This window comes from Tenrec ecaudatus, chromosome 14, assembly GCF_050624435.1.
Source record: "Tenrec ecaudatus isolate mTenEca1 chromosome 14, mTenEca1.hap1, whole genome shotgun sequence".
Taxonomy (NCBI): Eukaryota; Metazoa; Chordata; class Mammalia; order Afrosoricida; family Tenrecidae; genus Tenrec; species Tenrec ecaudatus.
This window is the reverse complement of record NC_134543.1, coordinates 28,413,382-28,428,374: the sequence shown is the minus strand read 5'-3', so window position 1 is coordinate 28,428,374 and position 14,993 is coordinate 28,413,382. Positions and strand designations below refer to the sequence as shown.

Genomic DNA, 14,993 nt, shown 5'->3' with positions numbered 1-14,993 from the left:
CCTACCTGCTCAGACCAGCTGCCTCAGAACTCACTCTCTGCCTGACCCACCCCCACCCCCTAGGTGGAGATGTGCGCTGGCTTGGGCCCCACCGCTGCCACCTTCCCTGGGCATCCATAGACAAAACCCGGCTGCAGTCTCATGGCCTGTGTTCCAGGGAATGACCACGCAGCCCTGCTCGCAGGGTCTTCCGGTCCTTCAGGCCAGGGTGCAGAATCTAGACGGACTTAAGCCTGCAGCCAGAGCCTCTTGTCCAACTGGTCCCTTTCTGCCTCTGGAAAGGCACACCTGCCAACATCTACTGGCACCAACTAGGACCCGGGGCCTCCATCCTGGGAAAGCCTACAACCATCGAGTCAACCCCGCCTCACAGTGGTCCTCAGGGTTTCGGAAACCGTCAGTTCCTGTGGGAGCAGATAACCTCATCTTCTTCCCAGGGAGCAGGGGGGTGGGCTTGAACAGCCGGCCCTGTGGTTGGCAGCCCAGTGCGTAGCCTAGATGAGGAACGTGCTCTATAAATCGGTCAGCTCTTCGGTGATAGAGAGGACATGGTGTCATCTGTAGTCACTTGAGTTTTGACCTTCTCACACATCCTGCATGTCGACACCAGGATTTCGTTTGGAGTGTCAGTGGGATGAGCCTAGAGCCAGGCACTCCAGTGTCTCAGGCTGGGGACGGGCGAACGCTCGCTCTCAATGCTGTTCCCGCAAGGGGGCCACTCATTTGCCCTCCAACACACCAGGCCAGTGCCCACTCGGCTCTAAGCCTCGCCTTTTCTCTTTCAGGTTTGGGAAGAAGGCCTTGGAAGAAGAAGAGTAAGTTCCCAGCAGTCGTGTGGTTCCCTGCACTGACCTTGGTCAACTGTGCACTTGTGGTGGTCCTGATGTGTTTGGCATGTGTGGAATGCTGGCCTCGCTGGGTGCCCACTGAATCCAGGGCTAGGCTAAATCTGGCTCCCTTCCTTGGCGAGCAGGCGAGGCTCTGGCATGGATGCCGTGCCCATGCTGGTGTGTTGTGCTGAGGAAGGATTTCAAGGAGGGGCCGGGAGCCAGTTCATACGTTCCAGGTGCTTTATTGGCTTGATTTCCCACCCTGAGCTTTTTAGACGTGTGTCCAGGAATCAGAATCTTGACCCATGGGCTTTGCTTTACAGCCGCCTTAGCTTTCCAAGCCCAGCCTTAGGCTTACGTCTACCAGGAATGAAGAAGAGTTGTAGGCAGAGCTGGAGTGTCCAGGCCGGGCCTAAGAGTGTGACCAGAATGATGAAGTACGGGCGCCCGGGGACGTGTCCAGCTAGGAGAGAGACTAGACGCCATCCACATTGTTTGTGACTGTTCATGTCTGTGTGTTTTGAACGTTGCCTGATTTCCGTTTCTTCTTTTTGCGAGCAGCCACCGCCTCAGACAGCAGAGCCTGGATGGGTCAGATGATGGAGGAGGTAAGAGAGGTCCCGCAGCCCCAGAGCACTGTCGCACTGTGGTTTACAGTGGCCGCATCATGGCACGCTGTCGCAGCTCCGGGCCTCACTGCTGCCTCTGCCTGCCCCTCGCCCTGCCCTATCCCTACCGCTATCCAGACAACCTGCTCATCCGTCAAACCTCAGAAATGTCTCCCCCGCCCCGCACTCCCTGCCTGACTCCGAGGGACGGCCTTCCTCTGTGCCCGCAGCCCCCGGGCAAAGCTTCGTGCTGGTGCTTACTGAGCGTCCAGGACGTGCTAGGTGCCGTTCTGTCCTTGACATAGCTGGTGCGCACAGTTCCACCCCCGACACACACTGCCCGGGTGAAGAGCACCAAGGTGTGCTGTGGGAGGAGGCGTCACTCCGTAGTGCTCCGGAGGCTTGACACGCTCATGTCCTCTTCACTCGTGCATCTCCGGGACCCGACACCTGCCCCCAAGCACCAAGTCCACTGCTGTGGAGTCAAGGCTGACCCTTCTCAACCTTGCAGGGCGAGGCAGAACTGCCCCGTCGGGTTTCAAGGGCTGTCGGTCTCTACAGAAGCCCGATCTCTCTCTGGGCCGGTGGGTTCGTTCAAAAGGCTGACCTTTGGTTGGCAGCCTAGTGCTTTAACCACTGGGCCACCAGGCTCCGAAATGGGCAGGTAAGGGAAGGTCGGAGCCACGCTCACCAGGCCGGCAGTTGTGGCAAAGCCCTAGTTCAACACTTGCACCTGCTTCCGTGACCCACGCGTCCGTCCTCCCGTTCCAGGCTCCTTGTTCCTTTGTGCAGACCCGCACGGGCGGTTCAGATCTTGCTCTCCTTTCAAGGTGAATCACACTTGTCTGGGTGGACAGTGACCTTGTTGGGTCCACAGTATAATCTGGAGAATTCTTCGTAAACTTTTGTCGGAGGTGCACTCCATGGCCCCTAGCAGCAGCAGCAGCAGCAGCAGCAGCAGCAGCGGGTTAGTGTCGTCCTAGTTCTGCAGGGTCTCCACCAAGCCCATGCAGGTAGATATGATATCCCTGCTCTAAACCTCTTCCAGTTCCCCATGCCAACACAGCCTGCTGCAGACTCAAGTCTGACTCATAGCGACCCTACAGGACAGGCTAGGTCCTGTCTGACCCTGTGGGTTTCTGAGGCTGTTACTTTTTACAAGAGAAAAAAGCCTCATCTTTCTCCCTGAAGCAGCTGGTGGGTTCAAACTGCTGACCTTGAGGTTACCAAGCCCACACACCATCTACTCTGCCACCAGGGCTCTGCTACGCGCTGGAGCTGAGCCTTCCTGGTAGTATGTGCCCCTGTGTGTGGCACTCCCCTCGCACCTCCGTGACTATCCTCCGACTGGGTTTCTGGAGCTCTTTGTCTGCATAGCTGCCTTCTGTCCCACGCTGCTTCTCAAAGCCCTCTTCATTGTCTGTCTCATCGTCTGTTTGGGGGTCCGCCCCAGGGACCCAGAAGATCCTCGAGGCAGAAAGCAGGGCGAGCAGAGGGCTCACTGCCCTCATAGGTCACAGTCCAATGTCAGAAAACCAGTGTTCCATGCACTTTTTCAAGTTTTCCAGTTCCTTAGAGCCAAGGGCAAGTGAAGTGCCAGCTGCTATGCCACAGCTGGAAGCAGATCCCCCCTCCTCCTCTTAACCCCATTGTTTGTGACAACAAAGGACATTGGGCTGCTCACTGCAAGTTTGGGGGTTCAAACCTACCAGCCGCTCCCAAGAAGAAAGACGCGGCTGTCTACCATAAAGGGTTGCTATGAGTTAGAATTGACTCGACAGCAGTGGACTTGGGGCATCTCATTCCAAAGGGGTTTCGAGGTAAAAAGGTCAGGAATCTAATCCATACCCTGAGATTTAGTAAGAGCCCCAGTTGATTCCCTATTTGTTCAGAGCATCGAGAGACTCGTGCTCTAAGTGTGGAAACATTGAATTTGGGAAAGACTTTAAAGTCAAGGCGCATCCAAATGGAAACAGAAAGCAATGATGTGCGTGATTTCAAGAAGGCCACTCAGCCTGTTTTCCTTTCCAGACTTCTCCTGCTCTTACCGAGGCCCTTCAAAGACCTTCTGAGGTCTCTCTCTCTCCCCTCTCCTCCCTTCTCTCCCTTTCCCCCACCTTCCCTCCCATCAAGGTGATTCTGACTCACCGTGACCCAATAGAACAGGGTAGAACTACCCCTGTGGGTTTCCACAGGAATAGAAAGCCTGGTCTTTCTCCCTCAGAGCGGCTGGTGGATTTGAACTGCTGACCTTGTGGTTGGCAACCCAACTTGTTATGCCACCAGGACTTTCCCTCAGGCCCTGCAGACACCATATTTGTCTTTGTGTCAAGCGGTACATTTCCAGAAGTAACCATGACGCGCTAGAGCAGAATCTTTCAAATGCCCCCGTTGATGCACATGATGAATGCAGGTCGTTGGAAGCTGGTGCCGGCTGCCCCTCGGCGGTGTCCTCACTTCAGAGGCAGACTCCTGCAGCCTCAGGAGCTTCAGCTGTTCAGTTGAAACTTAAGAAAGTGAGGCTCAGAGATGGATACACAAATAACGGAATTCAGAAAGCCTGCCCCGCCGACACCCACGTGAACCTCTACTCCCATGCCAGGATGGCCCTCACCCTGATCACTGCCAGACACTGACCAGGAGCCTGCAGCCAAGCCTGCCATTTGGCCGAGAGTCACCTCGAATCCTCAGCCTGATCCTCATAGACGGATTAAACTACATTCCAGTGAGATATAATTGTGTCCACTTGCACATAATTTTTGAGTTTTGATCAACACAAGGAGGCTTCAAAAATTTAAAGAGAGATGAGGTGAAAAGATGGCGGGATTTTTCCACGTGCTCTTTGAAGGCCCTGTCTGTGCCCCATGGGGCCCAGGCCACAGTGGAGACGAACATCTCCATCACCCCCGAGCGGTCCACTCCTCTGCCCCAGATCACCCCTCCGCCGCTCTCTGTCACTGCACACGGTTTGTGTTCTCTAGAACTGTATGTAAACAGGGTGATTTGTGTGTACGTGTGGGCGTCTGACTTTCATTCAGTGGGATGATTCTGAGGTTCATCGGTTGTTCACATGTCACGAACTTGCTCTCTCTGTTGATGAGTGGTGTTCTGCTGTGTGCCTACACCACATTGTGGGCTTCCATTCACCTATCGGTGTGGATTATTCATTATCCCGGTTTAGAGATGAGATAATGAAGGCCCAAAAGGGTCATCTTGCCCAAGGTCACACAGTAGTAAGCTGCAGTATCAGGATTGGAATTCAAACCCTAACTCCAGAGCTGCTCCTAGTCTCGGGGCCTTCAGGAACGGCACAGGCCTCAGGTCTGTGAGTGGCTCCTTCTACAAGTAGGTTGAATTACTCTCTGTCCCTGGATCTAAGATATAGATGCCTAGCATAATGACTGGGGTGCTTAGTCAAATTATAGCAAGAGTGGAATAAGGATAACTATTTTCAGAGAATAGAAATTTGTGATTTGGCCTTTATTTTGGTTCCAGAGGTTTAAGGCATAAAACCTTTCTTGTCAGAGGGTGGGCTGGGTCTTCCCTTTGAGAAGAGATGCCTCTTCCCAGAATACATCTGGCTCCCACGCAGTGGTGCCCGGGGCCTTTCATGGAAAATCGGCTCATATTTTACACTTCACACTCGGCCTCATCCATCTCACTGGATGTGAATGTTTCGAATCTATCAATGTGGGAAGGCTCCTATATTACATATAACTAGTTTCTAGAATTATCTTTGCTCAGAGGATTGCTCGGTTGGCTAGTGAAGGCTGCTCCTTTGAACTTGGAATGACCAGTGGGTGGGAGTCTCCTAGGTGATCCCTCTAAATCATCCTTGTCCACTTATTCAGCAGTGACATTAGACATCTGTGGGCGCCTCCAAAACCCTGATGGTGCCCTTAATGAAAATCGCACCCAGCCTCTGTGAGGTCACCAGCCCCAGGCAAATGAGCTCAGGGGAAGGGGTTGGTAGGTCTGTATCCTTGGTAGGGGTGGGTCTCTGGAATGCAATCCCAAAGGAGAAGACAAAACTCAGAAGAGAAATGAAGGGCTCTCTCCAGGTGGGTGTTCTCCCACCAGTCTTGGAGGTTCGTCTTTATTGCAGAAACCTAGGTGCCATATCAGCAGGTACAGGTGGGTTCATCGCAAATGTGGGTGGAAGGGAGACGGGTTTTACTGATCACAGATGTGTAGGCACAGGTGGCGTGATCTCTCTAGATGGGAAGAGTGTGCTGTTGGCTGGAGGGATTCAGTGGAATTATGGAACCCTATGCCCTCATCTTCTTGATTACCTGTCCAGATGTTCCCATCTTGTGTGTGGATATAAGTGTGTGTGTTGTTGTTGTTGTTGTTGTTGTTAGGTGCCATCAAGTAATTTCTGACCCTTAGTGACCCCAGGCACAACAGAACGAGGCACTGCCCAGTCCTGCCCGATCCTCACCATTGCTCCTATGCTGAGCCCATGGCTGCAGCTACTCTGTCAGTACTTGCTGAGGGCTGCCTCTTACTGCCCCTCCACTTTACCGAGCATGACGTCCTTCTCCGGGGACTGGTCTTTCCTGACACCGTGTCCAAAGCATGTGAAATGCAGTCTCACCCTCCCTGCCTCTAAGGTGCACTCTGGCCATGCTTCTACCAGGATAAGGATGACGAGACTTTGTGTCATGTACTTTGGACATGTCAGGAGAGGAAACGAGAAAGAGCCTCAGCAGGATGGACTGACACGGTGACTGCCACAGTGGCCCAAACAGGAGAACGGGTGTGAGGATGGGCAGCCCCGGGCAGTGGGTCCTTCTGTTGGACAGAGGGCCGCCGTGAGTTGGAATGGACCCTGGCACCTAACAACAAGTTATCTCCAGCTCACTTCGAGTGCCCTCACTTGGCATCAGACCTCATTCAAGGTTGGGATTTCAGTTGCCATTGTAATTCAGCCACTCTTGTATGAATCTGGGTTTGGTTTGGGGCAACATCTGTTCTATCACTGCAAGAAATCAGGCTTTCTTTCAGGGCATACATGGAAACTCTGAAGTCTTTTACAGCCCTGAGCTCATCTCTTTCCTTTGCCATTTTGCCTTTTAAAAAATATCACCAACCAACCAGCTTCCCTATGTTGCTCATCCTAGAAAAAAAATCGCAGAAAAAAAACTCAAACACAAGATCAACAAGAGCCTCATTTCTCACCAACACTTGAGCTATTGGTGAGATTTTGCATGTTGACATTGCCACCTCAAACCCCGGGTTACCAGCACCTCTCTGTTTTCAGAGGCCGCATTATCAGTATTGTTTTGTTTTTGCTTTATCTTGTTATCAGTAGTCATGGAGGGAAAGTTAGCAGTGCCTTAAAAACTAATCAGACTTAACCAATTTCAAAAACTCATCCTTATGATCTTGTTCCTCTAGACCCACTCTCGGCACCAAAGGTCTCAGGCTGGATTCTCCGGAGAAGGGTCACCAGCAAGCTATATCTGTTAGCCGTTCAGAACCACCAGTGTGTCTGAAGGAGAAAGAAGGGCCTTTCTGCCCCACAAAGAATTACAGTCTCAAAGTCCCAGGAGCAGTTCTGCCCTGCCCAGAGGGTTGTTACTGTCCAGTGGGTTGACATTGATTTGGTGGAAGTGAGACTGTTTTGGAGATACAGATCAAGAAAATGGCTTACTGGGTTGCAGAACTGGGCCACTCCCAAGCCTGCGAGTCAGAGGTTAGACTGGAGACTTCTGAATCTCCTAGCTATGTGGACTGTGGAACCCAAGATTGAGGGGGAAACCGTAGGCTGGTGACTTCAGAGGCAGATAAATCCACGGTCAGCAGGTTAGACTTGTGACTGAAGAGGTGGGTGGATCCAAGGTTGGTAGGTCAATGATGACTCTTGGAACCAACAGGCAATATGGCAGACCATTGACCGAAGTCCAAAGAACCAGGGATTGATGAGCCAGATGCAGCATCCAGACCCAGCAAAAAGCCAGCAAGCTCTCTGTCATGTCTACTATGTAAGAATTAGGTCCCAGCCCTGGGGAAACCTACTTTTAATTGCCTTCCAGCTGTGAGGTGCATAGGGGGCTGCAGTCCACTTGGCAACCAACTGGCTGCTGACAGCAGATCCCATTATGGAGCTGATTACACTGTGTTAGGGTCACAACATGGGGATTACGAAGCCTTAACTGCCAAACCACTGAGAATCCTGGCCCAGCCAAGTTGACACAAAACCTAACTGTCACAAGAACCCAAAGGTAAAACTGATCTTTCTTATTTAGAGCACTACAGGGCAGGAAGATGATTCTTCATTCTTATTAAATCAAGTTTCTGGCTTACTCTAAGCCCTTGACTTCCTTTGTTCACAGAAGCTTGTATGGGAAAGAACATTGAATGTGGATTGAATTCAGCCTCTACAAGTGACTTTGGACGAAGCATTTAACTAACGCATATTGAATATCTATTACATGGGGCCCGGTCCTCCTGAGAATACAGTGATGAACAGAGAGAACCCTCATAGTCCGTGCCTGTGACTGTCCACAGCACACACGGTCTAGTCTGGGACAGACCACCGTATGGATAAGTAAGTGTGACTAAGTTAAGACTGAGTGTGACAGAGGTAGAACGCAGCATGCTACAGAGAGAACCACTTGATTTGGGCTGGGCCACGGATGGGCACATTGCGGTTCACCATCCCTGGGTGGCTCTTTGGGTCCATATGGGTTGCTCTGAAGTAAAATTAAAAATGAAAATAGAACTATCATAATTTCATTTAAAGGGCATTATTCAGATCATGGTGATTTCATTTGTTTGTAAACATGTATTGTTGACTCTTGAATAATGTTTAAATTATTGTGAGGGGCGGGATTGGCTCGTCCATCTCAAAAGTTTGCTGACCCCTGGGCTGGGCACTGAGTGGCAGCCACTATTAAGAAATAAATACCTTTTAAACTTCACCTTGAAGGTAGAGTAGGAGTTTCAAGGGAAAGGGGCCAGAAGCCAGTGTGGAAGAGGCACCGAGGGCAGAGCCATGTCCTCTATCAGAACCCAAAAGCATTTCTGGGCCAGTGTAGTCTCTTCTGGCCCTAAAGTCCAGTTCTCCAAAAGTGAACTCAGCACAGGCTCTGAAGCTTTAGAGGCGATCATTGAGAATTCCACAAATGGAAGGAAGGAAAATCTTTCCCTTTAAAAAGCAACAAATGTACAAATGTGCTTGACACAATGGATGTATGTATAGATTGTGATAAGCATTGTCTGAGCCCCCAATAAAATGGTTAAAAATAGGGACTAACATTTGGGTTGTAATAATCTATACATGCATTGGATTGGATGTGGATTTGTATGTCAAATCAGTCTCCTTAGAGAAAGAGATGCAGAGAAGCAGTTTCATAGTGAGCTACTCCCCAAAGTTTCCTTTTCAAGTTCTGGAGGCATGCACCCCAAAACACGCCTTTAAGAAGCTGAAAGTCTGAAAACAGGAGCTCAATAAAAGGATACCATCATTCTTTCTCCTGGTTAACAGTCAGCATTCTGCAAGAACCCAGGCCTGCCGGGTCCTGGAAGCAGGGCCTGTTTCTCAGAGCAGAGCCAGGGCTGTGGGAGCCGTGCTCCTCTGCCTCTGGGGGGCCGGTGCTGACAGGATTGGATACCTCAGAACCATAGGAATATTGCATCCATGCGGCCAACCCCAAGTGTGTAATTCCCCAAGGGCAGGCTGAGTCTACCCACTGCTAGCCTGGAGCAACCGGGCACTTAATTCCGCAAGTGTAGCAATCTGGATGACCTGAGCGCTCGTGTGTAAGGGTCAGTGCTCAATTTTCTGCCCGTGTCAACAGGGAAAAGGGGTGAAAGCCCCCGGTCACAGCTGGCGCTGAGTCTGAGTGAGAGGTGAGGTGCTAGCCTGCCCAGGGGATTCGCTGCTGCCATGCCCCCACCGTCATCCCTCTTCGCAGTCATCTCTGCCCCAGGCTTTCCACTCCCCTTCAGGCTCGTTCCCATTTCTTGCTCCACTCCTCCACCATGCCTGCCATCCCTCCTCTTCTGAACAGCCGAGCCGCTCTGAGTCTGCAGGCTGGACTGTGGAAGAAGAGAAATTGGAATAAGCACAAATGAATTGGAACCCTGATGTCTCAATTCTGGTTTCTTGCTTAGCAAGAACCTTCCATTGCCATTTCTTCCCCGGGTAATGCATCCTGGGGCACCCCCGAGCCCTGTAATGTTTTTCAGACAATTCCTGCTTTTTGGATTGGCGTCCCTGGACGGTACAGACGGTTGGTTAATGCCCTGAGCTGCTAACTGAGAACGCCGCGGTGCAGGTTCACCGAGAGCTGCCTCGGAGGCCTGACTCTGTGCTCCCTCTCCCCCACCTCACATTGGCCACATTGGCCCCCACCTCACATTGGGCTGTGAGCCAAAAGGCCGGTGGTTCAAAACCACCAGCTTCTCCAAGGGAGAAAGACAGGGCTTTCTACTCCCGTTACAGGGACAGCCATGGAACCCCACGGGGGCAGTTCTGCCCTGTCCTGTAGGGTCTCTGGCTCAGCACTGACTTGACGGCAGGGAGTCTGAGCTGTGTGAATAGACTAGAGCTTTCTCTGCCACACACAGCCTCGCCCTGAGCCGGAATTGACTCACTGACAACTGTTTGCCTCTGCAGCTTTTGCAGGGTGCTTTTTGATGAAATCATGTTTCTTAAAACCAACCTTTTTTTCTCTCTGGGGTTTCCAAACCCACACCCCACACCCTTCATTATGCAGTCTCTCTCTCTCTCTCTCTCTCTCGCTCTCACTCTCGCTCTCTCTCTCACACACACACACACACACACACACACACTTTCAGCTGAACAGAGCCGCAGCAGGAATTAAGGCAGAATGGGGTGGGTCCCAGGATGAAGCTGTGTTCCCTCATTCTGAGATCTGTGCCGTTTGGTCTATTGAGTAAGAATTTGAAAGTATCAATAACTCCTGCTTGTGTTCACTAGGAGTCCCATCGTGGCAGAGTTCAGTGTTTGATGTGAGCTGAAGGTTGGCAAGTCGCACCTGTCCGGGGTTTCTTCCGAGGACAGCCCCCGTAACCTGCTTCGGAAGAGCTAGAGCGTTGAAACCCTGGAGCAGCCATTGGGCCGCTGGAGTCAGAATTGACTTGCTGGGCACTTGTCCCAAGGGTTTGCTAACTGCTCCAGCTGCAGGGGAAACTGTCGTGGAAAAGGCCATGGACGCTGTGTGAGGTCCCTTACTCGCCAAGGACACGTGGTGGATAGGCACTGATGTGCCAGGGCTCTCCAGAGAGGCAAACTCAATGACGCTGATAAGCGTTGCTAGATAGAGATGTCCATCGAGAAGTGACTTACAAGTTGTAGAAGTAACGTCCCCTGACTCATGGAAGCAGTGGCAGGGGTAGGAGGTGGGCGGTAAGGGGCACAGGCTGGCAGACACAGAGGTAAATTAATCCGAGGTTGGCTGAAGAGATCTACCATCAGTAGTCTGCTGACAGCTCCTGGAATCAGCAGGCGACCCAACAAGAGATTGAGGAGGAACCAGCCGCAGGAGTGCCTAGTTGACATCATCCTTAAGGGTCACAACTGGTAAACCCACATTTTAGGTGGGAAGGAGAGTCCTACGGGCAGCGTTGGCAGTTTCGGTGATGTCGGCTCTCCCACCACGGCTGAGGTCAGGCTTTCAGCCATCGCTGATGACAGAGTTGACAAGAGATGGGTAGTAGAGGCCCAGCAATTCTACCCTACAGACAGGGAGGGGCTTCAAGAAGTACGTGGAAAAGTTCCATTCTCTTTTCATTCTATTTTTTCATGAACTTCCTGAAGCCCTCACCTACCTGAGATATAAACTATTCAAGAGTGTTTATTAAAAAAAAGTATAAATCCAGTAAAAATCTAGGAAGTTTCACCTTTATTATTTTTGTTTTCAATATAACTTCATTACAAGGGTATAGAATTTAATTTTCTAATTTTTAACAACTTTTAAATTGGGAATTCGGTCAATATTTACATTTACTGAGCAGACCATCAGTTTTACATTCAACAACTCAAGCACATTTTATTTCAACGTCTCCATTGCAGCCACCTCCTTACCCTCCTTCCTCCCCAAGTTTCCTGTTTCCCTTCCCCTCTGTGCTTTGTCCTTAGATAAGCGCTGCCCTTTGAACCTGCAGTGGTTGGTTGTTCAGAGAGAGATGAGTGCCAGCCTGCAGGCAGACAAAGGGCCATAGTCTTGAGGGCTCCCCAGTCTCCATCTGACCAGTCAGCCTGGTCTCTCTCGTAGTTTGGAGTTCTGCTCCACATCTGTGTTGCACTCTCTCAAAGTGTGCTCCTCCTTTCCAGTGCTGTTGGTAATGGTAGCTGGGTGCCAACTAGGGTTTTGGGGGGCGGGGGTGGGGGTGTGGCTCAGGCTTGTGGGGACTGAGATGTGCAAGGTCCATTAGTCCATGGACGGATTGTCTCGGTGTGTATGTGGATTTGTATCACTCTTTGCTCTGAATGGGAAACCAGTAGTTGCGGATCATTTCATGTTGAATGGCGTCTATGTTAACCACCTCCTTACATAATTCCTGAAGATGGAGCAGTTTTGTTCTCAAAGCCAGGGGCCTGTCCCCTCACACCACTTCTAGTAAGTGGTGGTGCTGGGTCCAGACAGGTACTTTCTAACTTCCTCTCGTTGCTGTGAGAGGTCCTTTTTGCAGCCTGCTCTTAGACAACGCACGTCTGCACTCACACTCTAGCATCCTTCTGCCGAGCTCTTCTCCCCTCCCGGTTCCCAGATTTACCAACGGACTCGCGTTCTACATTCTGTTGACCCTCTCATGGGGAAGTCTTCTCTATGCCACTATGTGGGCCGGGTAGAGAAAAGCCAAAGAGACTAGGCCTTTAAAGCTCTTGTGACATGCAGGAAACCCTTCAGCTGGTTGCCTATTCAGGTCAGCATTGGGCTGCTGACTGTCAGATTAGCAGTTCAAACTCACCAGCTGCTCCATGGCTGAAAGATGAGGCTTACTGCTCCTGTACAGATTTCCAGCCTCGGAAACCTAGATAGGACTGCTATGAGTCTGAATTGATCCGATGGCAAAAGGTTTGGTTTTGGTTTAGCTTTATGGTTATAACTTCTTCTCCATCAAAGTTGTTTTTAGATAATGAGTTGGCCTATGCTGAATCCTCCAAAGAGGAGACCGTGTTTTAGGGTCCGCGGAAGAGGCTTTGTTGGGTGTGGGTGGGTGGTGGTGTATTAGGGAGTTTGGGCGGCTTGGCTAACACCCAAGACCCTACATGACCCAAGGTCTGAGTCACAAAGTGTGGCATGGTTGGCTTTCCTGACAGCCTGCCTCTGGAAGACACAGCGAGGAAGCATCGGGACACCACAAAGCCGCGTGCAGGCTCAGAAGGCCGCATGGAACAAAAGACGGCTGCAGGAGTGGTGGTACCAGCTCAGGATGTGCCTACCGAGCGGAGGTGGCAACAGAACAGAGCTAGGATCCATGCAGGCTAATTGCATTATAGGAAACAGATTCTTAGGACCGTGGTCTTAGCCGAAGAAATGACTCGCTTTATTTGCCAGCCGTGATCATGGCTGTGGAACATTCAGAAAGGCTCTGTCAGAGGCAAATCTGACTAAAAGGGGCTTGTTGTTCTTATTCTCGTGATATATGTCCCAAGACACAGCCGAGAATAAGGATGTTCTAGAAGTAGAATGGACCTCATTTTGGTGAAAGAGGAATTTAGGGGCACAAGTGAAAAGTAATTACATAAAGTCAACAGACTGAGATGTTGGTCCCCTGCTTCTTGAGCGAGTGTACCCTCTACTGCAGTTCCGTGGACTGGGAATCTGCATCTGGTTCTTCCTCGATCGGCAGTTAGAGTCACCGTCCCCACAGTCAAAGGAAAGAACTCCAGTAGAAGGAGATGCCCGAGGCCCCAGGAGCGCCCTTCTTCTCGGGCCAGAGTGGGGGTGGGCGGGCGGGCACCCAGAGGTGTCGCAGCACTGCACAGAGGCGTTGGAACGTAGCACGGTTGTTTTTATTGGGCTTCGTCATTCATAGGAGGGGGTACAAGAAGCACAAGCCATCATGGAATGGTTTTCCAGAAGCTGATGGAACAGGGAGTTGTTTGGAACGACTTGACTCCGCAAACACTGTAGAGACTGGTTTGATTATACACCTAATCTTTTATCGGTTGTTATTATCTGACGTTTCCGATTTACAATAGTGAAAAACCTACTACTCAACCGTTGTGCTCATGAAAGACTGAACATCTGGCAGTGACGAATGCTGAAGTGCAAGGTGGAAGCAACATTGGCTGTGACGGTTAAGTGGTTGTGTGTCACCTTGGCCAGGCCGTGATGCCCAGTGGTTGGACAGCTGTGCAGTGTTGTGATTGATTTGTCACTGATGTGGCCATCCTCCATTTGGGGAGCCCATGTGACTATCTCCATTTTTTGCCTAACACCGATTTTCGTACAACACCTGGGCCTGTGAGCCTAAGCCCGTCGATTAGTGAGGCAAGAGTGTGTTCTTTCAGCTCCGAAGAAAGGCAGAGTGTCAGGGAGGCTTCGAGAACTAAGATGAGCCTGAAGCAGGTCTTAGTTGCTCTGCATCGTCAACTCAGTCATATTTTCCATATTCCCTAAGAGCTGGTCTAGCTGAACAACAGGGCCGAGGGTCCTAACCAGACCTTCTGCTCTGTGGGCAGAGCCGGGGACCGTGCTGGCTGCCCTCAGTGGTGCTCCAGAATCTCTAGGACTTTGCAAATGTCATCAACGTCTCTGTCCCTAATGCAGTTGACAGTGACCTCTCTGGGGTCCCGTTACCTTGGATCACGTGCCCAGCCTCCTTGTAACGAAGAGAAAGTCCATCTGGAGAGGTGAAGTGAGAAGAATAAGCCTGCGCCATGCACGCTGCGTGCTTTACATGAAGCAGCCGTGCTAACCGGCCTCTGTCCTCCAGCAAGCCAGCCGAGCAAGTGCCGTCAGTGCTCCGTCGGGTTGTTCGGGGGGGTGACAGTTTTCCAACACGAAGCACTGGCAAAATAAGAGAGATCAGGATGTTTGTTCTGCCCCTCCGTGACCTCCATCCCACTTGAATGTAGAAGACAGGGTCAAGATAAAAGCAAGCGGAACCCACTGCCGGGGAGTTGATTCTGACAGAGCGGTACTGCCCCACGGGGTATCCGAGGTGGTCAGTCTTTACAGACACACACTGCCACATCCTTCTCTCCTACAGGACAAAGCAAAGCCCATGGTGTCTTGTGAGACCCTCCTAAAGGTGGCTGCAAGCAGCACACCTGCTTCCAAAGGACACAAATACTTCTCCCTGCACCCGGGCAGAGAGTGGTTGTGTGAGGGATGAGAGGAGACGAGGGGATCTGGATGCCTCTCCTAGCCTTGCCTTGATGAGCATCTTCTCCTTGGACTAGAAAGCCCTCAAGATTCAGGGTTGAGGGCGTCTCTTCCCGCGGCTGAGACCGAATAAAGAAGAGACCTGCTGGCTCCTGAGAGAGTGGCTCCAGAGCGCCACGTCCTGGCCCGAGGCTGCCCGAGGCTGCCGGCTGGTGTTCGCATCCTCCTTTGAGGGCTGGTTCCTT

At 51.3% G+C, this 14,993-nt stretch overlaps 1 protein-coding gene across 1 annotated transcript in view; it reads left to right on the top strand.

The window, feature by feature from the left end:
* IFT43 (intraflagellar transport 43) overlaps nucleotides 1-14,993 on the top strand; it is a 106,166-nt gene that overhangs the window by 77,210 nt on the left and 13,963 nt on the right. Inside the window, exons 4-5 of the mRNA XM_075530776.1 lie at nucleotides 786-815; nucleotides 1,392-1,438. Coding sequence (XP_075386891.1) covers nucleotides 786-815; nucleotides 1,392-1,438 — 77 coding nt within the window. The remainder of the gene's footprint in view (nucleotides 1-785; nucleotides 816-1,391; nucleotides 1,439-14,993) is intronic.